At 41.1% G+C, this 27971-nt stretch overlaps 2 protein-coding genes across 2 annotated transcripts in view; both read left to right on the forward strand.

Moving 5' to 3' along the window:
• The first annotated feature begins 4874 nt into the window (after window positions 1-4874).
• LOC118102653 (doublesex- and mab-3-related transcription factor A1) lies at window positions 4875-6703 on the forward strand. Its single transcript, XM_035148987.1, has 2 exons — window positions 4875-5490; window positions 5729-6703. The coding sequence occupies exons 1-2, from the start codon at window positions 5022-5024 to the stop codon at window positions 6511-6513; spliced, it is 1254 nt and encodes a 417-aa protein (XP_035004878.1). The 5' UTR covers window positions 4875-5021; the 3' UTR covers window positions 6514-6703.
• Window positions 6704-8180: 1477 nt separating this feature from the next.
• The window catches only part of LOC118102563 (glucosidase 2 subunit beta), a 111818-nt gene continuing 92027 nt past the window's right edge, over window positions 8181-27971 (forward strand). The window contains exons 1-7 of the mRNA XM_035148839.2: window positions 8181-8410; window positions 8756-8872; window positions 10489-10584; window positions 13012-13069; window positions 14015-14132; window positions 19525-19654; window positions 26512-26578. Of these exons, the coding sequence (XP_035004730.1) occupies window positions 8329-8410; window positions 8756-8872; window positions 10489-10584; window positions 13012-13069; window positions 14015-14132; window positions 19525-19654; window positions 26512-26578 (668 nt within the window). The 5' untranslated portion in view covers window positions 8181-8328. The remainder of the gene's footprint in view (window positions 8411-8755; window positions 8873-10488; window positions 10585-13011; window positions 13070-14014; window positions 14133-19524; window positions 19655-26511; window positions 26579-27971) is intronic.

Below are 27971 nucleotides of genomic sequence, written 5' to 3' on the forward strand. Positions count from 1 at the left end.
TATTCATATTTGGATTGTACCAACAGAGGATTCTTTCCCACACTGCGTCTATCATTAAAACATCCATTTCTCTGTTGATGTCCTTTTAGCTTCTCTGTCAAGTGTCACATTTTTATGAAAAAACACACTTAGAAACCTGATTCTTCAAATCCTCCACCGAGGGGTGTGCTCATCTGCCACTGAGTTATGCATTGTTGAGCGGCAAAGCTTTCTTTGTAAGTGTATTGTTGAATCGAGAAGTGTCTTTGACAGGAAACAAACAGCGAGTGTAGCCACAGCGAGTGCAGAATGAGGAACTCTCAGGGTTCAATCCTAACCTGTTTAGACAGTGAAGGTTGCATTCATGGGCACCTGACCAGAACCTTTCAGGCTACTAATGTTCCCTACACCCACACACACACACACACACACACACACACACACACACACACACACACACACACACACACACACACACACACACACACACACACACACACACACACACACACACACACACACACACACGAACAGTGAGCCAGTATTTTAAAATGAACCTGCATTTCCTTATAGACGCACGGTGTTGATGCAGATGTAATATGCATGATTAAAACAGGTACACACAGGGGGTGCGCACACAACCCACCCACCCACTCCCACACACACACACCCACACACATCCACACACAGTGCTCATGAGCAAACTTGGCTGTCTTCGGCCCGCCATTGTTCACTGGCGCTGAGGCATCCCCGGGCTAAGTGAGGGGCCCTGATGGATACCTACCAGACTCAGACCACCAGTAGAGGTGTGAGAGGAGGAGAAAGAGAGTAAATGGAGGAATATTGAATAGGGGACGAGAAGATGGCAGAAGATAGTTGAGATTGGAGAAATGGAGAGGCAGGAAAACGGAGGAAGAAAAAATCTATTGTCCCATTTATTGAAATGCACAGGTGTGTGCGAGTGTAATATGGATGCTTCCCCTCTGTGCATGGCCTGTGAAACAAGATGCCAGTCGTCTCCCTATGGGAAACACACTCCACTATATGAAAGTTAGGTGTAGCCCCCACATTTTCACCCACCTATAGTAGAATTATCAATTTAAAAGGTCCTATACTTATAAGTTAAATTAGTATTTTCACAACGTAAAAACATCCCATCCAGTAAAAGGCACTGTTGTCAATTTTTAATCATAGCAATATTTTATTAATCAAATACACTACTTTAGTTACAGTTGTTAAAAACTGCAATATTTCCTTAAAATTGTAAAAGTACCAAATTCCACTGCAAGTACTTTTAATATAATAACTGTAGATATATATTAATTGTGAAATATAAATGCAGTATAGGCCTATTTGATTAAATTACTTTCAATCTATGCTTATAAGAGCATATGTCATCAGAAATGCAAAGTAACTCATTGACCAAATGTCACCTTTTCTTCAAATATCTCAAAGATTGAAACAAAACACATTTCAATGCAATTTTCTTTCAAAGGAAGTTGTCAGAAACTTGCATAAGAATCTTTCCATATGATGCTGGCAAAGTCGTCACTTATGCCCCGGGCGAAGTAAACAGAGAAACCCGGTCCAACAGCACAGCGACAATCAACATCCCCCGGCACCGAAATAAAAACATAATCATAAAAGCTCCACTAAAAGCAAAGTCGCTTGTTGAAACTCCGCTGAGGCCACGTACATCACATTTAAGGCAAATCGGTTTAACCAGCTTTTTTTTTTTATCCCCAGAGCTTTAACACATCAAAGTGTCAGTGACATAATAGTGCAACGGTGCAGGGAGAAAGTTACATTCACATAAATACATGTTTCTATTTTCAACCGCAACAACCGGAGCGACCTGCTGGCCGTCATTGGTGGCCGCTCGGGCGTCACCAGTGAAGTGGAGGCTACTGTGTGGCACTTGACTGACAAGGGTGTGAAGTGACAGATGAGAAAGCAAACACACAAAGGTCAAGACCTGCCAGGTACTGGAAGAAAGGGGGAATCGGTGGTAACGTGAGAGCTGTATATTCAGAAACAATGCTGCATTCGTGAAACTGGAGACGCTGAAGTGTTTCCATGTCCAAGTCGAGTCATGTGAGAGTCGTAGACAATAACGTGATCTGATTTTCATGCGTTGTGCGTCAGAAAACTTGGAAATGCTCAGAAACATCCAAAACACCAAAGTCGGATTGAGAGATAAAATATATATTTAATTCTATAGACACTATATAAGAAAATCATGTGTCCAGATGCCATGATTTATAGTTAAATGACTCTTCCTCTCTGCCTTACCTTCTCACCTGTCCTCCCTCCCTGCCTCCCTCCCCCCTTCATCTCTCTGACAGTGGGAGACATAATCAGGTTTTGTGAGATTTTGTGAGTAGATTAGCAGCCACCTTGTGTCAGATAAGAAGCTGCACTGATAAAGCCCTGTCCTCGGGGGCGCATGGCTGTGATGAAACACCATATCTGACGTGAGCAGATCTGTTAAGAACACAATTAAGACACTGTCTGGCCATATCTACTCGTACTGCTCTTATTCCTGATAATCCCTCTGTTCTGTGTTGGGGGTGAGGTTGGAAGAAAAGACTTAAAAACCCATCCTCCATGTAAACCGTGGAACTGGACGCATGTTTTTTTTTGCCAAAAATAACAGTGGTGTACTTTTCCTGTAGATTAGTTTATGATCAACTGGCACACACTAGTTGAGAAATCACCTTTTCAACTGAAGGCACTTTAAACAAGCGGCCTGGCTTGGCCTTGTGATCCTATGATCCAGAGGCAAACACAAGAGCCAGTAAATGAGTAAATATATCACTGAAGCTTTTATCAATGATCCAATTTAGACAGGCTTTACCATAAAGCAGTTTTTGTCTTGCTTTCAGAATATGAGTCTAATTTTAATCTCAATATACAGAGAAGAGCTGCAACTGGTCTGTATAAATCCAGGTGAGAGCAGCTTCATGAGCCTGGATAAACTTGCCAGCCACAAAATCCAAACCTCAAATTCCCCTTCACAGTGGATGAAGTGATAAAAGCTGCATGTACGTCCACGCTGCATCCGCATCACTGGCCTTTATTTATGTTTTGAGCGAACGCGCTCCGTGTTGATGGATGCATGCTCTGATTACTTTCACGTCCTGCCTAGCTGGAGTGCGTCTGTACCAACCCCTATCTGTCGAGGGAGGCCCGTAACTTCAGGTGCATCTTTCTGTAAATCTCAAACTCGCTTTTCTAAAAGTCATCATCAGGATGCTTTTGTTTTACGACACACACAAGACCAGGGATTGTTTTTCTGCAGAATATGCATTTTGCACTTTGCCAATGTGCATATTACATCTTCCCCTGGTGCAAAGTAGGGAGGCACAGGGCTGCTAATAAGATCCATCACTTAGGGACCGATGGAGCAGGCGTCCGTGCAAAGAAGAGGTGGGAAAAGTAGCACCAGTCACTCATTAGGTTTGGTTTCCAGAACAGCAAGCTTCTTTTATCAGCAAGTTGAAACACCTCCCAGTCTGAGTAATGACATCAATGACCAATAAGATCTGCATCAAATCATAGTGTATTGCACTCAAAGTCTTTTTTCTGGCCTGTGCTGTAGCACACGTTCCTCAGCGATGGCCCTCGGAGAATCATTATCTCAATAAAACGCCACGAGGGGCTCGAGTGCTTCCACACACAACCTCTTTAACCCGCATCCATTATTCAGGGGGAATCTAGTGGAGGCTGATCTACAGGGAGAGCGGGAGAAGCCACTGATGTCTCGCTCTTACAACTAAAGATGATCAGGGGATGTCTGAATGCTTAGAATTCCACCAGTATTAACATTTCATTTATTGTTTTGGGGTCTGCCTGCACATGACGGCTCAGAAATGTGCACGGACCAAAGAAACACCTTAAAGTACAATAGACAATGATGTGATCTGCTCTGCTGTTTAAACTTTTTACTTGTAATGAAATTGAGCTCTTTTAGCTTCTGTTATTCATCTGTATTTATAGTATTCTTCCCTCTTTGTATGTCATTTCTGTTGATATAGAATAGATTTATTTTTGCTATATTTGGGTGTGGGTTTAAGCCATTATGGTTTCTACAACACCCTCAAAACTTAACTTAACTTAACTTGTTTAAATGTATTAATACAGTTGTATATTGGATGTTTAGACTGAACAAAAGCATGTATTATCATGTACAGTGAATATAAGAATGGCTGAGACAGTATGTATTATTGTATAAATGGCCAACAATGGTTCAGTTATGTGTTTCCCTTGGTGATTGCCACCGTGCTTGTCACATTATGCCCGAGTTGTTGTAATAACGGTAAGACAATCTGCCACATGCAACCGGATCCCAGTTGAATGGCGAGAAATGAATGACACATGTGACAAGGTGTGATTAGTTATCCGCCAATCAGTGTTTGTTGACAGATGGGTCCTTTGTCGAGGTAATTTGTTCAACAGAATAACCAGGTAGATAATTACTTGTTTGCTTCTGTGGCTGTTAGGGGCCCATTGTTTTGTTAAAAACATCCTAACAGGGAATATTCATTGTTCAGTACAGGGTAAAACCAGAGGGGGTCATTGTATGTAGCTGTCCTGAGGCCACATGATTTTCTTTACTTGACGTTCCTTCCCTGCATTTGCATATGCATATTAAATCTCTGTCAATCCTGCAGCAATGGAATTCCAGCAACCACCAGATTCAACTTTTAAAAGTGGAATTAAATATCATCCAGTTTTAGCAGGCCTCACTTTTTTTCCCCTCCAAACCGCAGCTGCGTCTATAGGTTCAACTGCATCAGATTAGACCACTATTCATCCGGGATGCAAATAAACAGGATAGGGTTTTAAGAGGCTGCAGCGGAAAGGGGTGTGACGAGGGTGTTGTATTTCACGTCAAACCACCTGGAGAGGAGACACTTAAGGCGCGCTGGTGCACGGTGCCAGCGGCAGTAGAGACTCCACTCACGCACAGAGGGGCCACATCACTTGAATGACTTCACCTGAATAACTGTATTGGAAGGAAGACTGTGCTCCCTCAGGCAATGGAGAGCAGACTCAGACCGCTTGGCCTCGCCGCGAACCCACTCGGTGGCTTGCAGGTGCCCCATTCCCTCCTGCGCCCTCCGCCTCTCTTCCTCCGGGCTTGTAACCCCGGGCTGGAGAGGGGATACCCGCGCACCCCGAAGTGCGCGAGATGCAGGAACCACGGCGTGGTGTCCGCGCTCAAGGGCCACAAGCGCTTCTGCCGCTGGAGAGATTGCGTGTGCGCAAAGTGCACGCTCATAGCGGAGCGGCAGCGGGTGATGGCCGCGCAGGTGGCGCTGAGGAGGCAGCAGGCCCAGGAGGAGAGCGAGGCCCGGGAGCTGAGGCTCTTGTACTCCGGGCCAGGGATCGGAGGGGAAGCGGGGATCCCTCAGGGGTCACATCTGGGCCCCGGGGTGCCTGCATCAACCAGCAACACTTCAACAGCTCCCAGTTTTGATGTTTTTGGAAGAGAGAACCATAAGGATGGTAAGTTCAAATAAAAAGTGTCTATTGTGAGTTCCATCATGTTGTATTATCACAATTTGGATGCATATTCCCAATTATGTGTTACTACATTTGGTTTATATGCACAACACCAATTAAGCGATTTTGATTATGAAATGATTATGAAATGATTATCCACATTTTACGCACAGTTTGGATGCAACCATAACCATGCAAACATGACTTTAAGCTAAACATTTCTCTTTCATGTACATTTCAGATGACAAACTGAACAAGTACAACTTTTACAACGGATTCATGGGTCGACACCTCTTTGCACCCAACTCCACACAGCTGCACTCCCCATGTGCCAAGAAGGAGTTGTCTCCAGGCAAAGACACCAGCACGACCGCTTCATTCATCGAGGACAGTGCGAGTCCGTCCCCGGTGTTCGATCAGCGCTCAGACCACACGGAGAGCCCGCAGAGGTCGCTCTCCTCCTCGGACCCCGAGTCAGGGAGCGAGACGGACAAACCCCGGGACATATACCCGAGCCTGGAGCGCGACCCCACCGACATCATGGCTAAGATTTTCCCCCATCAGACGCGGGACACGCTGGAGTCTATGGTGAGAACGTGCAAAGGTGACATTGTCAAATCCATCGAGCTGGTGTTGAGCTCCAAAGAGAACAAGATCGACTCAGACAGCTCGTCTGTGTCTAACCACCCAAACGCGCACAGGCCTTCTGTGGGACTGCCCGGAGCGCTCGGTGCGCTGGGGAACAAATCCGCCTTCTCCCCGCTCCACATAGCACCGCCGGCCGCCGGGGGAGAGAGCATGTACGGCCTCAGCCCTCGCCTCGGCTTCAGCCCTTTACGGCTGGCCTACTCCTCTGCAGGTTTCATGTCCCCGTACATGTCATCCGGACTGATGCCAATGTTTCCACTGCGTCCGCCCCTGGACTCGTATTCTTTCCCAGGCATGATCCGTGACCTTTCCTACCTGCAGAGCAAAGAGGCTCTGTGCAACACAGGCCTGTACGCACGACTGAACAGCGACAAATGACAGTAATAACCAAAAGAAAAACACGTGAAAATGTTTATATTTTTTTAGTTTATGATATTGTAAAGTGTCTTTCTGATTACCTTCTTTTTACAAGAGCTTCGAACTACAGAAAACTATGCATCCTGACGATTCTGCTTTTATATTGTAAATGTTGTAAAAATGGTTTATTGTTAATAAATTGTTAAAGCAATAAAAGGTGCACTTGTTTTATTCTATCTATCTATCTATCTATCTATCTATTGAAAATGCATTAATAGCCATACACAACTGTAAGTGGTGGGATGTAACTACTTTGTCTCTGTACTTATAAAGTCCATTAAGTACTTTTACTTCCAATACTTTAACTATATTAAAATGCAAGTATTTACTTAATTTAACTCAAGTAGAGAAGTTAACGTGGTACTTTTACTTGAGTTTTTATTTATTTTTACTTAAGTTAAATGTATGAGTATCTCCTCCATTACTAGTATAAGTACATGCTTTTCTCCTTCAAGCACATATTCACACAAGGGACAGAGTCATAATACTCTTTGTAAACACAAAATAAAACTTAATGTGCACGATCAAAGCTGAGGTACAGTGGGAGCTATTGGCCCTTTAAGTTTTGGGAAGAAGGGTAAAGATTGATGCCCACGAATCAGGCATCAAAACTTTTCGTCACCCATTTTCAGTTTTATTACAGCCTGTATAACACAAAGTGACATGATCCGATGAAGTACATGAGGATTTAACGATGCCTCACAGTATTTGTTTCAGTTGGTGAAGGAATATGAGGTCAAATGTCAGAATGGAAGTGTCACAATGCGGCAAATGAGCAGAATGTTACAGAGTGAGTAAAGGTCAAAGAGCTGAAATGTTGCTTTATAGTGAAATAAACAGAACGTTGGAACGACATGTCACTGGTGATGATTGGTTGTAAGGGAAACTTTCTGTCAAAATAAATCCTGTTGGTTTATAAATCAAAGAACAGTTTGAGGCCAAAACACATTTCTGATCTACAGCTACATCCAGACCCCTTCAGGTCGTCATGGGACAAGTCGTCTTTCTGTCCCCGGAGTGAAAACCAAACACGGAGGAACAGCGTTTGCTTTTTATGCCCCACAAAATAATTTCACATTTCTAAACATGGCACTGTTACTTTCACTCTTTTATTTCTTATCTATCTTTAACTCTCTATGTAACTCTTTTTTAATTTCCTTTTAAATCCCTTTATTTGTATCCTTTATTAGTACCACAATGGGTAAATTTGCAATATTATAGCAGCAAGAGTCAACATATAGGCATCAGCAAGTAATAAGTAACATGCAATACTTAAGTGTAAGGATAATAATACTTAAGTGTAAGGAATGTAAAAAATATAGGAAAATATGAATGGAATAAAAACTAATATATACAGTGTAAAAACAAGAAAGATGTGCAGTGTGAGAATATTGAACAGTTAAGAGAGTTAAAAACAAGATTTGGTGACAGTGTGACTTAATAAAATAATTTCATACACTAGACAATAAATAAATATATTTATTCTGCAACACAAATCATTAAAACATAGTTTTTAAATCTTTAAATTGTGAACAAGTGTATTTCCTTTTTCTTATTTGCCTCAGAAGCCGTTCTCACTCGTGATTGGTCGCGGGGGGACCTCGCAAGCAAGCAACCGTACGTCTCTCTGACGCCACGTGACCGCGTGTTTCAGGAAGTCGTGGACTCGACCAGATTTAAATGTCGTTTGCGGACGCGCCGTGAGTTTTAAACACGTTTTGAGCGGGTTTTGAATCGAGGACGGAGGGAAGCCGTTCGCAGCTCGTGTCCCCGGACATGCGTCTCCACGTCGTGGTCGCTGCCATGCTGTGGTGTGGCTTCGCCGAGGCGCGGAAGATGAGAGGGATTTCTTCGTCCTGTGAGTCCCCCGTCCTCTGTGTTAGCTTCAAGCTAACGAGCTCCTCTCCCCAAATGTTTGAAGTAGATGCTGCAGCGTCCCCTCACACGAGCAGCTGCTCGGCGACAGCACAGCCACCGCGATGCACGAGCCCATGAAGTTACTGTCAATGCTTAATAAATAAGAATTAGTAATAAAAGTTGTGCACAGGATAGAAAGTTTGGTGAGCACTTTGATCAAGCTAGCTCCAGGTGTCCACCCAGACCCTCGCCCTGCCCCTCTGAGCTTTTAATAAATCATAAAAACATCACATTTGTTTGGTTATTGTGTTGCTTAAGTGTGTAATGTTGTCTTATTGTGTGACAGACAAACGCTTCTACAGAGAGAGGAAGTCGTTTCTGTGCATCGACGGATCCAACATCATCCCCTTCGAGCAGGTGAACGATGATTACTGCGACTGTGAAGATGGCTCCGATGAACCAGGTAATAACACAGACCCGTGGGGCCAGAGTGTCTGTTTTACCACTGTTTAAAACTGTGTTAATAAATAAAAAGTTGTGTGTTTGATTTCTGACTACATTCTGAAGCCCAATGCCAATAACCTTTTAAACTTGTTACGCGAACCTACCTAGGAAATAAAGCCAGAATCAAAACTGCTCTTTCATTTTCTGACCTAGGAAAGCTTAATCATGCACTTTTCTTCTCACACCTATAGGCTACGTCAATACAACTGTGTTTTACTTTGAAAATGGCCTTTTCCAAAGTTCTCTGTATTCGCGGCTGTAGTGTGGACGCCACGTGTACCCACAGCAGAGTGGATGCGCTTACAAATGAAAACATCGTAGTGTGGATGCAGCCTTAGACTACTGCAATGCACTGTTTATATGTACCTCAGTGTCTATGCTGCTGCTTACATTTTATCCAACAGAAAGCATTGGGGCCCATATCTGTCCAATTCTTGTCTCATTCATCGATATGATTTAAAGTTTCACTCGATAACTTTTAAAGCTCAGCACGGTCTGGCCCCCAGCTGTATAACACAGCCACTAACTCCAAGCAGTAATCGAAGATCTTCCAACCAGCACTTGCTGGTATAGTTTCAGTCGAGGCTGATAAGTGTGACCGAGCTCTTGCCATCAGGACCCCGAGGCTCTGGAACTCCTTCCCTGTGGAGAGTGGACTTGTTGGCACTTTAGCTGTTTTTCAAAAACAATTATTTCCAAGAATTTTGTAAAGCACTTTGTTACCTTGTTTAGATAAGTGCGATAGAAATAAAGTTTCATTATTGTTAACCCTTTTTTTTTTATATATACTGTATTTCTTTCTAATATTTTTTTAACTGATATTCAATGTATGTAAAAACTGACATAGTAGGCATGCAAGTTTGCTTAGTACTGTACCTTGTACTTCATTTCATTTGTTAATATTATATATAATACAGTATATATAAAACATGTTCCAGCTGAAATTCTATCTGGAGATGAATGTGCTTAATTGTCTGTTTCATAATCAACACTCACCTGTTTTAAAAGAGCTGATTTGTCCATTAAACCATTTTTTAGCATAAGATGGTTTGTAAGTAAGTTAAGTTTATTAATGAAGCACTTTAAACATACAAGAGTCAAAGTGCTGAACAGGGCAATAAACATAAAATCATAGTTGTGCATAACAGAAAACACACAGGAAAACAAAGCCCAGTAAAAAGCATTTTGTTTGTGTTCTATGCCCCTTGTAAGGGTTTAGAATCATTGATCACATATTAATTGGCGATGCAGCCAGGTCAATGGAGAGTTTAAAAGAAGATAAACAATCCCTGGATCTCACCTTGATATAATTTGAAATCCAATTTCCACAGAAAAAAAAAGACAAAATTCACTAAACCACACTAAAAAGTCACAGAACAGAGGCCTTGTTAAAGAATAACTCGTTACATGTTGAAAAGAAGATTAGAATTAGGTCATAGTTGCAGTTAAGGGTAGCTCACTCCCAGTTAGACTCTTGCTGTGTTGGAAAAACTGTGTAGCTCCTGTGAATGTATGATAAAAAGGTTTTTTTTTTTATACCATGCAATGCTGACCTCAGCTTCTGGTCCCATGTAGGAACGTCAGCTTGTCCTCGTGGCCGATTCTACTGCACCAATCTGGGTTTCCGCCCACACTACATCCCATCATCAAGAGTCAATGATGGCATCTGTGGTAAGAACGTTCATATTGGTTTGTAGCAGATGAAATAATTATATGACGCACATGGTGGAGGCAATGACGGCTCATCGCCTCTCTCACTAACTGGCACCACTAGTTGCCATCTCAGCCACAATTTCACCCTGTCTCCATTCAAGCAGCCTTAAAAATTGATTATTTGGCATCAAGTTTGAAGACACTGAAGTAAAAGATGTAAAAAAGTTATAGAAAAGTAACGGCTGTAACATGATCACTGTTGCTTTTTGTAGTATTTTTACTCTCATACTTCTTTTAAACCGAAATTAGCAGGTATATGTAGGTTTTTTAAGTGAATCTGCTAAAAAGGTGATTGACTCCTATTCCCATTTCCAGTTGAAGAGTTTCTGTTTTTTCTCAACGCCACAAATGCACCGAAATGACCTTTGTCAACTTTGCGTGTTCACCCGCCTGTCATGTATCCATCACTGCTGGTAAAAACCTGTCTACTACAGAGTAATTTAACCCGGGAGTGAATGCTGGTTGTATCCATTCCATTCAAGATGTTGGTGGGTTGAAAAAGAGGCTTTACTAACCCTGTTGCCCAGCTCGTGAAGTTGTCTACTTGCAATGGGAAAGGAGAAACCTGCAGATGCACAATAATTGTAACACAAACGGACGTGTACACACTCATTTCCATCCCTTTGCTTTCCTTGAAAAACATCCTGTTCTATTCCTCAAGGCTTTATGCTCTTGTAAAATCTGCCACAATCTGAGCCTAATCAGGTAATTATTCAGCCCCTCTTCTCCTCCACTTTTGTTCTCCAGTCGCTCTCCACTTCGAATAAAATCAATACATCCCTTTGTCGACACGGCCTCTCTCTGTCACCAGCTTTCTCAGCAGCGTTAGACGACATGCAACGCCAAAAACATTAAGGGATGAAGAGTGAAAGAACATGAAGGGGAATGTTCCACAAAGCCCTCTTCTTTCCTCCCCTCCCTCTTTTATTCTACTCCCACTTGTCTTCTCATACCTTCCCTGCCCTGAATGGAGCCACTTAATCGCTAACGTGTCGTCGCTTTTCCTCGTCAACTGGTTTGTTGAGAGTTTTTTTTCGCCGACCTCCTTTTCTGGGCTGTAAATGCTCTTGTTTCCCGCGGTCACCGACGGGGTTCTGGATAATTGAGAAGTTTCACACTGTGCCCACTCTCTTGGGTTAAAACATTTGAGATGAAGCCAGATCTGAGCACTTACAAAATACCATGCGGCTGATCTTATAAATGACTGATCTCAAGAGACCCTCTCTGAAGCGGAGAGAGAGAGATATCATGCAGAAACCAAGATCAAATCTCTGGCTTTGAGGATGAAAAGTGACTGGATGGATCATCATTATCTGCACTGAAGAGAAAACAGATGTGTCAGTTTTATTAGTGGAAGGCAATTAGTGCGATTCAGGAACATAGGCCCTTTAATGACTGTGGATGGCTCTTGGTGCCGATACAAACATTTCACACAAATTCCACAACATGTTCTTGATCATGTGATAATTTTTAGGGCTGTAACTATAATTTCATATCAATTAAAGCAATTGTTAAATTTTTCAAGGGATATTTAATTTCCATATTGCTGAGAGTTGAATGAGAAACACGTGTCCCATGTGTAGCTCAGCACAAATACTGGAAACAAGGGGAAACTGCTAGCCTGGCTCTTGCTGTTTTTTGTACAGATTAACAACATGTGAAATGTTGATTTGTGGAGGATTTCAAAGGGCAGACATGTTTCCAGACTTTGTGCTAAAATTAAAAACCAAGTGATAAGTGATATGCCTCAAAAATATCTGAAAATAAATGATGAGCAACTAAAGATTATTCAACTAATCATTATTTATTCTTAGTTGTGTTTTATAGTGTATTGCTAAGCTATTAAATCATGTGTTGTTTTTAACTTTATTTGCCAAATCATGCACGGATCATATGTAGAACCACAGAACCATCTCCCAATGGGATCGCTCCATCGGCAAAACACCGTCACCATGTTGACATTCCCACCCATGCGGATAGTATCGCGCCCATCCTCGAACCCGGCCTTAATTTTCATCTCGACTACACATCTGTCATATTTTGTGAGAGTTAACAGGTGTGTAGTTTTGTAGTTGGTATCTTGCACAGTTGTGATGCTAATGCAGGGATACAAATCTGTGCACACACACACAAACACCTGCCAAGGTACTCGAAACCCGAAAGTCCTGTGGTAGCTCCTGCCACTAGGTGTCGCCAGGACCACATTTTGCCATGATGACACACCCACATATACACACACACTCAGACACAAAAGGTGAAAACACCAGCCATGCTGTCGCTGCTGGTAATAAAGACACATTGCTAAGTTCTCCTTGTCGATGTGTTGAATTCTCTTCTATTCTCCTGTATGTGCGTTGAATCTGTTTCTCCTGTGTCTCTCACCAGATTGCTGCGACGCCTCAGATGAATACAACAGCCACGCTCGCTGCCAGAACACTTGCTGGTCAGTTGAAAACTAAGAATCAATACTTGTAAAATAACATGTGCACATTTTCACAATAGAGGCCCATGCATGGCTGTAAGAATAAACCCTCATCCAATCCATTCACTGTCGGGATATGTAAAAGTGCCTCTAAGAGCAATTTCAGATTTTCCTTTTTTCCAATTTGATTTTAAACATAAGGCCGTTTATCACAGCATCAGCGTGATAGACTCTTCACTTGCTGTGCCCATGTTTTATTCAGTGTGCCACCAGGGGGCATAGTGTCACTGTGATTTAAAAAACTTGATGGGGTTCAGACAGTCTCTTGTAATGTCGAGTAAATGCATCACAGTATTGTTTTGAAGAGTTCATCCGTGATAAAGACTTTTCCCCCCGCCGTAAATCGTTCTCTCAATAACCCAGTCCAGAGGATCCGGGGGTGTTTTTCATGCAGAAAATTTAGTTTGAGGATTTAAATCATATACTACACAGATCGTTGGCTGTGAATAAAAGTACTTACGAGAACTCAAGACTCCTGCCAGCTCGTATTCATCATCTTCTCCGAGCGTCACAGCGAACATTGACCATACTGGGATACTGAAATGTAGCCCGCTGTGTAAATGTAACTTCTAATACAGTAACCCACATCTTTTGTTGACATTCCTCCCATTATTTAATTTGCTGCCGTTCGCCTCACAACCACATATATAAGCAGAGTATATCTCATTATGTTTTCACAAGGTCCACACTCTTATTGTGTTTGCCAGACTTCAAAAACAATTTAGTTCAGCCACAGAACATCAGCCCCCGTCTTATTTACTTTTCTATTTTCCCATTTGGATTCCTGCCATATTGCAGGCCCTTAAAAATTGGATCGCGCCATCTCAATGGTCATAGCAGGGGTGGCCGAGGTTTTTTCTCAGTAATGATGGGGCTGTGCCTCCTCTCTCGCTCGCTCTCCTCCAGGAATCTGGGACAGAGAGAGAGAGCGTACGTGGAGGGCCAGATGAGGACCTTGGACGAGGGTCTGCGACTCAAGCAGCAGCTGATTGAGGAGGGAGTGCTGCTCTGGAGGGAGAAGCAGGTACACTGTATTCTACTGAAGTAACTACTACCATCCAGCATGTAGCAGTAGCAGTAGTAGTAGTAGTAGTAACAGGAAAATGAATCAGGCTTTTCCCCTCAAAACCTTTAATTCTGTTACTAACAGTAGGTTTTGGAATATTTCTTTGTGTTGTTGAGTGTTGTTGAAGTTATGTTGAGTTTGACCTTTTACAAAATATTAAGCTTCAATAAATTATCCATATACAGTGTAGTCTAAAGCACCTTATATATATATATATATATATATATATGATATATTGATATAATGATATATGTCTATACCAAATATCAGTGGTAACCCTAAATTAATGGGAAAGTGGGAGTTTCCCGAAGTGGAGAGGTTTATTAATAAAATACTCAAAAGTACCACAGCAAAAATATTGGAAAACTAATATGCATTTTTTAAATATAATGATGGTAAACTATATTTATAAATAGCCTAAAAGTCAGCGACAGATGCTTTACATAAAACAGAACAACAGAAGCTAAAACACAGACGTTAAAGATGTCAAAACAATGGAAATTACCTGGTTGAATTAATGAAAACATGACTGCAGCAAGATTAATAGTTAAATTTGCTCATGCTACTTCATGATAATTTCTTTATGATTTAATATTCATATAATCAGATTAAACATTACAGGAGTCTTACTAAAGGCATATTCAATGTAATTCCATGTGTTTTTTGGCGTTTTCTTGACCAGTCTGAATCATATGTCATCAGATGTTAACTCTATTAGTAATATATCACCAAAAACAGACTTTTTGACTGTATTTCACAACTTTCCTTTGGTATTAGTAGTAAAACCCTTTTTGGTTTGACGTGATGATTATGAGAGTTTTGTTCAGTGTAGTTGCCTCCGCCAGGGAACTTGTGTTTTCACCCCTGTCCATGTGTTTTTCTGTTTGTTTGTCTGTAAGCAAGATTTCCATGAAGCTTTGTGGAAGGATGTGGTATGGGTCAGGGAAGTAGCCTTTCAATTTTGGTGTGGATGCAGGTCAGGGGGTGGAATCAGGATTTTCTTTTCACTTTCTTTAACATTGCGAGATAGGACAATAATTGTCACCCCCATGGTGGTGCTGGGGAAGAGTCAGAGGATCATTAAAGTCATTTTGACACGTTGTACACAACATTTACGTCTGTAAAAACATTCTCAGAGAACTAGAAAGACTGAAAATGCTCTATTTGTATTTGCTTATAAACACCTGTGGCCCGTAAGAATATGCTGAGCTGTAGTCGGAGCCCATTGAAGTCAAGTTGTTGAACCGAGACACCCTGTTGAATACAGTGTGTTGCCCTGAAATACCATTGTAAGTCTAGTATTTGCTTTTCAGTGTCTGTCATTACCAGTGTACCGGCTGTGAGTCTATTATTGTGGTCTGCAAACAAATTATGGAAGACTGGCCCTAATGTTTTTCATAAAAATGCTCCGATGTGCTTCTGCCTCGTGGCTGTTTTGTGTAGATATTGTTTCAATAGATTCAATTAACTTTTCACCTTGGCTACGTGCGCTGCCAGTCAGTATCTGCCGCGTTATTACCTGGCTTGCAAGCTAACACACTTGATTGATAGGGACGTTGAGGTTAATTTGCTTTTATATGCGCCGCGCTCCGAGTATTCCTGGTCTAAATGAGCAGCTTGTGCTCTATGATATTGTTGTGACCAAACATGTTTATGGCACCTGCTGCTACAGGCATCTGCTCTACAGTTTTTCAGCACCAACCTTAGCCTGCTGTGCCGTTAGTGTTTTGCCCTGTCGACGTGATAAGTTTAGTGTTTTTTCTCGCTCTTAACAACTGTCAAAAAAAGCATTTTCCAGCCGTTATCGCTTTGTTTTAGTTGATCAATTTCTGCCATTTAGAAGTGAGCGTCCTCCCATCTTAGCATGAGACGTATGTATCTTATGAATGATTTAAGCTCCTGTCCAATCTAGTTTGAACTGTCGTCTATAATCTATAAACGTCATCATATCCGTCTCTCCACATCAACTTTGCATTTGATTTTATATTCTTAAGGATTTCAGCGGTCTTCACTTTATTTACAAACACTTGCAAGAAGTAAATGTTTTCAAAGTGAGCGGTTTTGGATCGATGTGTTCCTTCAAGAAGAGTAGAAACGTCTTCACAGTTTTTTTCCTCCGCTCTCCATTTGCACTTTCGCTTCAACAAGCACGAGGCCAAATGAGAAACCGGAGCCCTGGAGTTCGGAGCAAATTAAATTGGTAAATTTGGCAGCCAAGGGTCTCTTTAGATGTTTGTAAGTTATATTTACTGGTTCACTGGTCTCATTACTTAATGCATTATTGTGCTTTAGGAAATACAAGTTGCCTTCCCGGCCGCTGATGGATGGTCAGAGCTGGCTCACAAACGGCAATTTGCAAGCTAATTTACCTTTTTTGTAGAACATTTAGTAATTGAAATCGGAAATTGATCAGACCAGACTATGGTCCAATTTAAAATATTTAGCTGGGATTGTAAAGGAGTCATTTGTAGTTGGAAAACATTACAGCCTCCTCTCAATCCTTGTTATTTTGTGTTGCATGTTTGTGCACTTTAGAAAAGATTTTATTTCAATGCTTTGAAGCAATTCACGGAAATAGTTTTGTCAGTGTTTGACAAAGTGTTTAAAACATGGATGATACAGTTAAAAAGATCCCCACTTATTTGACAACAGAGATTTTGACTGAAGGCCACTTTTTCGAGGACACACACATACGTGCACACACACACACAATCTCTCACTCACTCGCGTCTGATTTACCAGCTGATGGTCTCTGAGTGTGTACCCTGCACTCTTCTCTTTTTTTCTCCTCCATGTTCTTTTCTTTGGCGGCTGATTGACAGATCGAGGCTGAAGTGTCACCCGGCCCTCCGAGCCCCGCTGCACATTGTGATCCTCTTCCTCTCGCTGTGCCTCTGTTGATATGGCAGGGTTACCTCGGGGGCCTCGTCTCGAAAAACCTTACACAATGACTGGAAAGTGAATTCTTCCCACGGTTCAGGGGTTAAAGAAGGAATCTGCTGTTAAAGGAGCTGCACACTAGAAAACTTTTTAATCAAACTGGAAGTCTTGGCAAAATGAGCGTAGCATGTCAGCACTGCATGCTCTGGAACTGGCAGAAATGGGAATGTTGCTGTTAATTGAAAACGAATTGGTATTCAATACAATCCTCTTTGTGGGGGTTTGTGATTATCTTTCTCTTGATTGGCTCACTTAAAGGTGGATGAAAGGATCCTGTGATGCAATTGGTCTTCAAATGCAGAGTGTGAAGGATGCAGCCCCTGAATTGAGACACAGCTAATTTGTAACAGTTCTTCATTAAAATGTCTGGCAACGACTGGATTGACGTTTTATATTTGTTAACTAACATTATGCAAAATGTTTCAAACAATGTTCAAGGTAAAACGCAGAGAAATCCCCAATTTATTCAGGATGTTTTCAGAGTCCCAGAGTTGCCTAAGTTATTGTATGTTTAAAGAAACATATAGTTCAGACCTGTCCAAACTGAGCTTTCCAAAACATGATCACAGCAGGAACAAGTCTAAAAAATAAGTACATACAAATCTTTTAAAACAAAAAAACCCTCATTTCCACACGTTCCATTTAATACTGATTATTCTTGAGAAGAATTTGTGTTTAAACGTGTTTTTGTCTTTATGAACCTCAGATATTTCAACGCATTTTTCTGAAAATGTGAACACGTGCATATACTGTGTGTGCATTATTATCTGGTGCTGTGTACAACACTTTAACACACTTTTATATGTTAAGGTTTCTATTCGCAGGTAAATATGTTATTGTGCTCTTCAAATGGAGCCCATAAATCACTGCAGCAAACTGAAGGTGGCAAAGCAAAGCAGCGTGGCCTAGAAAGGTAGTCATCCCTGTCCGAACCCGGCAGAATCCATCACTGCATTATGAGAGTCTCTGAGGAGAGATTGGGAGGCACAAACAAGGAGCCACGGCTCTTTCATATTAATTGGTCCATTACAGAGAGTGATGATAGGTTATGCTTGGCTGTCAAAAGCTGTCATTTCTGGTGTGACAACAACAGCTCCTGGCGCAAGTGATTTTAAAAAGTGCATTGTGCAGACCCCGGGTGCTGTCGTTCAGGTTTTTTGTAAATACATTTGCGTGTTCTGGTCTGAAGATAGATTTACATAAAGGCAGATATGCAAAGAAAACATTTTTAGAATATGAGTCGATTATCTGAGTCAACAATTGTTTAGTTTCTTCGGGATACGTCGTAATTCTACCAATTATTTGTCTCATAACAGTAAATATCTCTTGTATTAGGAGGTAGGAAGCTTAATGTGGCTGGAATTGAATATTGTGACAACAAACTTGAATTGTCATGTTTAGTTTGAGTGTGCTGTTTTGTATATTATATTTTTTCACATTTTTATTCATCTGTTTTATCTCTCTATCTTTAATCAATCTTTTTAAATGGATATTTTCATAGAAGCCCTTCTCTGGACGGGAGAGTCTCCATTCTTAAGAAAACAATAACAATCGTGACATGACTTCAAGTGACCCAGACTGTTATCTGCTTCCTCCTATTCGGCTTCATACTGAGATGATTCTGTTGTACTTTAAGCTATTTAGTTTGACCAACAATCTTTTCTGATGACTGATCCTTTGTTGTAATAAAGTCATGTTGCTCCTTGAGTAAATCATTTTATTCCCCATTGTGATCACAAATTAGAAATTCAGCCATATTTCATCAAAGATCTCTGTTGCAAAGTGTATTACACTGTGGAAACAAATGAGGATATTGATGACGAACAGAAAGACGCTGTCTGTGGGAGGGGGGCACAGCTTCAGACCTACAGCCTGTTATCCCCTTCTTTGTCACAGTGGGACTCGATGATATGATGTTCAAGCTCTTTTTTCACATTTTGATAGGTATAGAATTATACAGATGGCGACTCTGTTCAGAACATTTGTAACTCCACGGAAATTGAAGAACATGAGTCATAATGTATCAGAGCAGTGTTGGCATGGTTGTGGAGAGAGGGGCTCACTTATACATCTTCTGTGGCATTGGCCCACATGTAAGAACATTTTGTCGTTGTTGTTATTAACAAGTTGTTTACTGGATTAAGTATAAAGATTACACCATTTCGGCTGTACGTTTATGAAGTAATACAATTACCTTTACATGTGCAGCAATATCCTGATGTTAACCCGATTAAGACCCTGTCGTATAATCTGCATTTTCTGATTACCTTAACAACAAATAAGGGATAGTATGAACAAATGTGATACATGAAGTATGATTGTACCACTTGCTGCATTAGCAGACAGAAACTAGGCTTTGACTCTGCTGTACCCGTAATGCTGATTGTAGATGTTGTTTGTCTCTCCTCAGGCTCAGCTCAGGGAGCTCCAGCAGGTAGCAGAGGACCTACAGATCAAACTAGAGGAACACAGGAGGAGGAAACACGAGGCCGACCGACTCAAAGAGCAAACGTTAAAGGCGCTGGGAGCAGGCGACAGCGGTAAGTGTCATGCCGCCTTTAACCTGCCATGATTTGTTTTGAGTCAATTCCAAGCACTTCGCACAATCCAGAGAATTGCTTCAGTTTGCAGACATTAGGTCGTTGCCACGGAGCTGCCACGGGGCTGCTTCCATTTCATTTCAGCGCAGCCGTACGTTTGAACAAAAGTAAATTGACCGGGGAACCTCAGGCCAGATGCCCAGGATGGCAAATGTTAGACCTTGAGAAACAGCTGGAAGGTTAAACACAGACGCCTGCGCCATTGAAATAAATGGGCGAGGAGAGGAGTGCTGAGCAGCAGCATATTACAGTCCCACAGCTCTGCTTTTTTACGTTCCTCCAACCATCAGAGAGAAGTTGCTTATGACTCACAGGAAAATTCCCTTATCGCTCCGAGCACAAGCTGGCTCTGCATTTAAGTGGCGCTCAGACGCGCGCGTGTGAATGTGCGGAAAGTTGTGGGGCTGGATGGGGAAATGGACTCAATCATTTTCTGCACTGAGGTCTTTAAGGATTTAGAATCATTACATGTGTGTTGTGTGAGGAGGGAGGCTGGAAACCGGTGGAGTTAAATGAGCTCAAAGTTTTTAGAGTTTTGATTGCTATTCCTGTTCGTAATAAATCTATGAAGCACAAAATGGGAAAAGTGAAGAATCAGTATTTTTTACAAGTGTAGTTTCTTTAGTTTCCTAAACTGACAGTTTTGCGTTTCAATATATCAGCTGCACATTTATTCAGAGTGACGGCAGTCGTCTGCTTTTTAATACGTTGGCTGTTGGGTTTCGCACATCCTTCTCTGTTGTCAGGAAATGTCGGCAATTATCTTGTGTCAAACTGTCCCTCAAGTAAAAGTTTTGATTGCAATAAAGGTCATTTAACTTTGGTGGTTCCTCTGAGCGTGCATCCATCACACCTCCCGCCGTGCGAGCTGACCTTTGTTAGACGTCAGTGGCCCCCCGCGCCTGTCATCCCTTTTTCTTCCATTACTGCTCATCTTCAGGGCTCAACAACCATCAATTTTCATTTCCGTGGTCACGTTGGCGTGTCTTTGTCCATGTTGGCGATCCATCCAGGCTTTTAGTCCGCACTTTTAATGACAGTTTGCATGTGTGTGTGTGGCTGCTCCAGTTGGACATACGTTTCAGAGGCTACTTATCCAACCTTTTTGTTCCCTGCCTGCAGCCTATGACATTACATTTTAATTAATATTTGAATTTTAGTAAATGAGCATCATTAATCTGCCAGTAACTCCAAAGCTCCTCGATGGGACTTGCTGTTTTTATTTGAGGGAGTAAGCTGACAATACTTTAATGCACATTTTGATTTCATTCCTCGAGTAAAAAAAAAAAGAGCAGAGATTATGGAGGTGAAATAATCAAGGAAGCATTTTCCCAACTTTTATATTTGAGCCTGAGCTTGTTGACCTATAAGCAGTTGAGAATTAATACCTTTTTTAATTACTATTTTCTGGTAAAGTGCAAGGCAGCAGTTTGGCATCGCCGACAGCACTTCTTAAATATTAGGGAGTTTCTTATGCTGCTTCTAGACGTGCGCTGAACTCTGGATATTTTCCTTAAATTTTCTGGAGGCCCCGTATGTGAGAACGCAAATGACCGAGTCAGTTGCTCCGGACGTAAAATATCTGGAAATGAGTCCAGCATCTGACCTGGACAATCTCCTGCTTTGTTCTTCTTATGGAAAAGGCAAAATTCCAGAAAATGTCTGACCCCACATTTTTCAGACATTTTAGCAATAATGTGTGAAAACGTCTATATTCAAACCAACCTGTATTCCTTGAATCATTAGATAAATGGATTCCATGTTGTCATAACTCTTTACAGTCATGTGACCTGTTAACTCAGCGTCAGACTCGGGGATCAACAATAAAGAAACCTGCGCTTCCCTGAGACCATTTTCACCCCTGACTAATAGAGGTGCATGTTGTATACAGTACACATCTCCCACCCTATAAACCCTATGAGGCTATGAGGTGATGAAGCTATATAGGGTTCCTTAAAGGGGATTCAAACTACACAAGGCCCATGAGGACGAATGGAGAGTTGCTTCAATTAAATACAGGAACATCACAATAAAGAAACAAGTTTTTTTTTTTTTCACGACCGTCATGTCTGTCCCTTTATGACCTGTCAATAGTCTGTGTCATAATAGGAATGAAAGGCCAGAAGAACAAGCAGCTGAGCCGGCAAAGTAGAACTCAACCGTCTTCGCCTTTACTGCGGCTGTCGCTCAAACGTGTCTCCAGGGCTTCACGCACACTTATTGAGAAGTCTTAAAGGGCCAGGTTATTTGTGCACTCAAAGAAAATGAGTTTATGTTGCAGTGTGTGTGTGCCACAGTAAAGAATATTGTAGGAAAATTGAGCTGTTCCCCTGTCCTTCTGTTAGCCATGTGGTGGACTTCATTCATTTACATTTTGCGTAGCATACTGGGAAATCTGGAGCATCATGTGTGTCTGTTTTTTTTTTTAAAACATCCCCTCCTAATGCCGTCCTTGATAAGCTTTGGGTTCACATAAAGGTTTCTTCCTTTTCTAACGATGTTTACTCGATATGATCCCTTCATCTGTACCGTATGTTACGTCTGGCACCCACTTTAATGTTACGCCCCCAATATGCAAACCTACATCGTCTCCGAGTTCACCCACAGTTTGAGGGGATTTCCGTGAGTTCACCGCTAATCCAGCGGTTGACCTGATTTCTCCGGCGGACCGTCTTTGCAAACCACTACTCGTGTTTTTCCAAAGGTGCATGAGTGCAGTTATAGGCAGCCCACTGCACGAGTTAATGCTGCAGCTGTCAAACCAGCTTAGTTTGTCGTCAAGGATAAAGCTGCATAAATAGTTTTTCATGTTTCTTAGTGCTTGTAAATATACATTTTTGTCAGAGCGTGGCATTTGTCAAATCTTTTCACAATACAGTTTTGTCAAATATGGAAATAATTCATGGCTTGTCAATTCAAGTGTTAAGTTAGTGTATTAGTGTGTTAGCGTATTTCAGCTTTAATTTCATCCAGTTTTGACATTACTCTATCACACGAGATAATTCACATTTCTTTTTCTTGATTAAATTGTTTCCGGACTTCGTGTGTTATAACTTCTGATGACTAAAATCCCCAGTGACTATTTAAGTACAGATGTGAATATTTATTTTAATATATTAATTTATTTTTATAAATATATTAATAGCAAATATGTTTGCTGGAAGAATAACAAACTATTTATCAGTCACTAAATGGTAAATTGAACAACTGATAAATTAACTTATAAATCACTGGTGCTGTTGATTTTGCCTTTGTTTTACAATAAAAATGCTCCAAGGATACAACAATACAAATGTTTTTGATTTATTTGTGTCATTAACGATCCATAAAACCACTAAAAACACCCACCTTGTCCTCGTCGAATAGTTTTATTACTATATATAGTTAATTCATAAATAAGAAAAACATATTCATTTAGTGTGGGGGTGTGTGGTAAATGTAATCCTCTGAGAATAACAGAGGCTTCTGTTTCCCTGCAATATTTAAACCCTAGTGAGATGATTTTAGTTTTTATAACATTATACAGAGTTATTTATTTGGCTGTCAGAAGAGCTGCAGAAGTATTTCACAATAAAAGCATGATTTACAAAAGCACAAGACATGTTGATTACGACATCTGCCGCCTGTCTTTATTACTTTGGTAATAAAATCTAAACACAAGTCTTCACATTTACATTGTTTGGTATGACTAACGAGTTTTGTTACTTGATTCTTCCAGCAATGTGATCAGATCTCAATGTGCTCGTTCTGTCGCTGGATGTGGTGAACTTACTGGGTCTTTGCTAAGTGTCTTCAGATGTTGTTGTTTACTATGGCCCTGTAGCCATCTCCTGTCACTCCTGTTTGCCATCTGTTTGACGGTGTTGTGCAAATTTAGTGGCACAGTTCTCTTTTTGTCTAATCAGTTCTGTCCCTCTGTGGCCCGACTGATCCCCGAGCCTTTAGTTCACAACGTGTGTTTACACCTCAGATAAATATGGGTTTTTACATATATTATATCCATACAGAAATATGGATATAGATCCCATGTTAGTAGTGGTGCAAATGGCGTCATAGTTTTACTGCAGAAATACATGTTTCCATTCTGTTCATTAAGTTGTTACCTATTGCCGAAAATAATCTGGACCAAAAATTCAGAGCCAATGATTAATAAATTCATAAACTACCAACCAGGACACATCCTCACGTCACTCGTGAGTTTATTGAGTGACTTTGTTTTATCTCTACATCTTCAAGTTCAACTTCTTCCAAAGCTCTCACTACAGCAATATAGAAATAGAAAACTGTGCAATTGTTTATTTTCTTGATTCATATTTAATCTCTGCAGTAAAACAAACAATTATTTAATGAGGAATGTTTTTCAATTGTAAGTGATTGTTAAACACTATATACATATAGTGTAAATATACATATAGTTATAAATATATAAATATATAAAGATTCTCCAAATTATCTGTAAATGAACTTGGGCAGTTATAAATTTAATATTTACATCTGGGTCAATGGCACATTGGATTATAAAGGCAATAGAATGAAATGTTAAAGTCACGCAGTCCCACAAGGGGTCTATAGGGCCAGCTACTGTAAATAGGGCAAAACTGATATTAAAAGCACTACAGTAAATTTAGCATCTGTGTGAAATGTATTTCATCATTGAGGACATCGTTTGCATAAGGCTGTATAGATATCAAATACACATATAATATGCAGTGAAGAAACACAATATTTTAGGATTTCAGTCGAAATTACCCTGCAGGATTATCTGGATCCATGAAATTCATGTTGCTGCAGCCTTAATATATTTCTCTCAATAAAGCTTGATGATGATGGTCATTGACTCTCAATCCTTGGTTTTCTCACTTCACATTAATTCTGTCATATCAGCTGTAGGTTGTTAAAAAACCCACAAGTAGGGACCTTGAGACGAGAGCTGATAATAAGGCATTTGGCTCATTCCCCCGTAATCACAACCCTGATGAATATATTAAAATTAGTAAGTCATTGATCAAATGCACCATTTAGGTTAAAAAAAAACCTTATTTACACAATCCATCTTTTTTGTTCTTCACAGTGTCTCCTCGTCTCAGTGAAGTAAAAGTTGAATGCAACACCTGCAGCTCGTGATCCATTTCCATCTCGAGGCATTTATTTCTTTCCCACCCTCACAGAAGTAATTTCCTGCCTGGAAATATTGCTCGTGGTGTATGAAAGCAAGCAGAATGTGTGTTTTGTTAGCCTTGGAGTGCAGAGCCCACAATAACAAAGAAAGTTTTTTGTTTTTTTTATGTGGATAACATGGTCTGCAGCCCAAGCAAAGATCTGCAGTCTCCTGCTGATATGTTCCATTTTCTCTGTTCTCTTTGTGCCTGTCTTTATTTTATGAGTGTGCTGCGCTATCGCCAGGGCAACATGGGCGGATGAGCGATGGTGTCCATTAGTAAACATAGCCCCCTATATGTGCCATCGGCCTAAAGAGCCAATGTCTTGAACCTCCTTTCTCTCTCTCCTCTTTTTCTCCACTCTCCCACTCTCCCACTCTCTCCTCACTTATTTTCTTCCCCACTCCTCTTACCTCTCACTCCCCCTCCACCACCACTCCATCTTTTTCTTCCTCTTCCCTCCTCTCCTCCCTTCTCCATCCATCCTCCTTACGGTTGTTTTTCATAGCTACAGCTCTGCAGCGGAGGGAGGGATGAGACCATTTCTCTTCCTCCGCCATGTGCTGGGTTTTTTTGCGAGACGGGCGACTAGAGGATGGGTTGAGAATGTCAAGCATTCGGTTGGGAATAGGCCGCGGTTCAAACAAAAGAATAGGCCGCTAATATGACAGATGTTGTGTGTATTGCAGGAGGATATTAGCAAACCTTTTTTTCCCCCTCTCGGTCGAGTCAACAACAACCGAGAGGAGTCTGACTTCTCTGCAGATATTTGCTGCTTTCAGAAATGTCAAGGGTGAATCTTTTTAAACCTAAATCGGAAAAACAGCATCACTTAATAAATATTGATTTAAAGTTCATTTGGACTCACGAACTGGGGGTTATATGTTTTTTCTGTTTCTTCTTTACACCAGCGCAGCTCACACTCCGTCTCGCTACTGTACACTGGGGGGGGAAATAAATGCTAATTTCACAATTAGCTTTTTCTGTAATTAGTACGGAAAGGTAATTGCGGCGGATGTGCAATTAGCATTATGTAAAGTGCTTTTCCCCAGACTTCGGGGCCAATCAGTTTGCCCCTTTACATTCACCGTTCTGCTGATGATGTGGGAGACGCCTAGTGTCGAACATAAGAGAACTTCCTCTTCCCTCCCACTCCAATGAATGCAATTCACAAAAAGAATCAGCTGGGGTCACATGTGCGCTGGGAAAAAATAGGGGGTTGAGGAAGTTTGTGCGTCTCCCTTTTTTCATCTGCCTGCGAATATGAATGGAGAAGAGGGAAATCGCTGTCATAGCAGCCGTTACAGCACAAAGCCTCCTGATTGCATTCTGGACCCTGACATGCTTTTTTTTTTTCCTACAGGGAAACCAAATGTTCTTGCACAGCGTGACTGACTCATTGCCTGATTGCCCAAGAACCTCCATCCTCTCCCCCTGCTCCCCCATGTTTAAAATCCAACTCCAGCTCTGTTCTCCTCTCATACCCCAGCCTCTGAGTTTGCATTCAGACGGATTGGTGTTTTTTTTTAAGGAAACATATTCCCGCTTTGTCATCAGGGTTCATGCTATTATGGTCAATGTTGTTTCTTTTAACTCTTAAGTATTTATGCATTAACCCAAATGTCCTTTTGTCTTTAGGTCTCAAAAATCAGAACGGCACAGTAACCAGCATGTTCCAGTTACTGGACACCAATAAAGACGGCAGGTAAATAACATGCTGATCATTTCATTTACCAGTTTTCATATCAACGTTTTGGCCTGTGCTTATGTTTTTTATGTCTGATTTGTTCCCAAAATGTTCATGAAAAAATTGAAATATGCTGTTAATGACACTGGTTAGTTTGAAATAAAAAAACGTCACTGGCAAAGTTTTTTTAGATGATGAGGATCTGCTGCTTTGTTTTGGGGCCACCACTGTTATTTTTATCCTGAAACATTTCTTCCCTCAGGATCTCGCTCTTGCCAGGCTGTAAATGCTTCTGTCACAGGATTTAGATCACGATGAAATCCAATACCAAAGAAATTCTTAAAGCGCCCTTTGGGTGTTCACCTCCTTATGTGCAGTTTTAAACAGTGGGCATAACGACTGAGAAAAGAGTATCAAGGTCACAGGTTTCAAATCTAACTTCATATTTCAGCGGTACCTCTTTTCCTCGACAAATGATCTCCCCAACATTGGTATTCAATTCATTCGACAACTGAGCAGCCTCCATTAACCGCTGAACGCTGAAGTCGGGCACATTCTGTGTTCAAATGTCGCCACTATGGCTGAAATTGTTATCTCGAATCCTATTTATGGATAAATAAAATGTGATGAAATACAAGCGAACACAAAAACTAAGCTTATAGGATCTGAGTCTCTAAACTAAGGCCACATCCACACATACTATGTTTTAGTTTTAAAATAGATCACTGTTGCTACGTTTACGCCTGTCGTCCACATTACTCCTGAGTTTTTGAGAGCCTAATACTGAGATATTGGCCTTGTTTTATTTTTGAAAACTCTGGGGTTGCGATTTAGTATGAATGGGCAAAAACACGTACTGTCAGTAACAGTTCCTCCTCATCATCGGTCCAAGCAAATCAATCCCCCCTCTAACTTTTTACCTTTGCTGTTCCACGTTCGTAGTATTTTCTGTAACCAAGCAACCAACTGCAGAGTAGTCAATTTGCTTCCTGTTCACAGCAGCACGCACATGATATACGATTTTCCGGTGGGTTAGTATGGACGGGGATTATAAATGATAGACGAAACTGACAGAGATTTTTTTTTTCCAGTACTGATGCTTTAAATGTTTTGAATAATTTTTTCATTTACAAACTCCATTTATTATTTAAAAGACGCAAATCCTAAGAATCACACTTCCTATAGGAGAGGTATCTAGTTTTACAGACACAACACTGTACACGAAAGCTCTGTGTAACACCCTAAGGAATCACTGTGCTGTCTGTCAGTGTGGATAAGGGGAGTTTCAGGGAATATTACTGTGTCAGGTGGGGCCACAGAGTCACAGACGTCATGTTCACTGACTCTCAAAGTCAAAAAAATACAGCTAATGCAGCAAAGTGGAACAAAAACACAACAGAGGCAGGACAGT

Source organism: Hippoglossus stenolepis, chromosome 23, assembly GCF_022539355.2.
Source record: "Hippoglossus stenolepis isolate QCI-W04-F060 chromosome 23, HSTE1.2, whole genome shotgun sequence".
In the NCBI taxonomy this organism is placed as follows: domain Eukaryota; kingdom Metazoa; phylum Chordata; class Actinopteri; order Pleuronectiformes; family Pleuronectidae; genus Hippoglossus; species Hippoglossus stenolepis.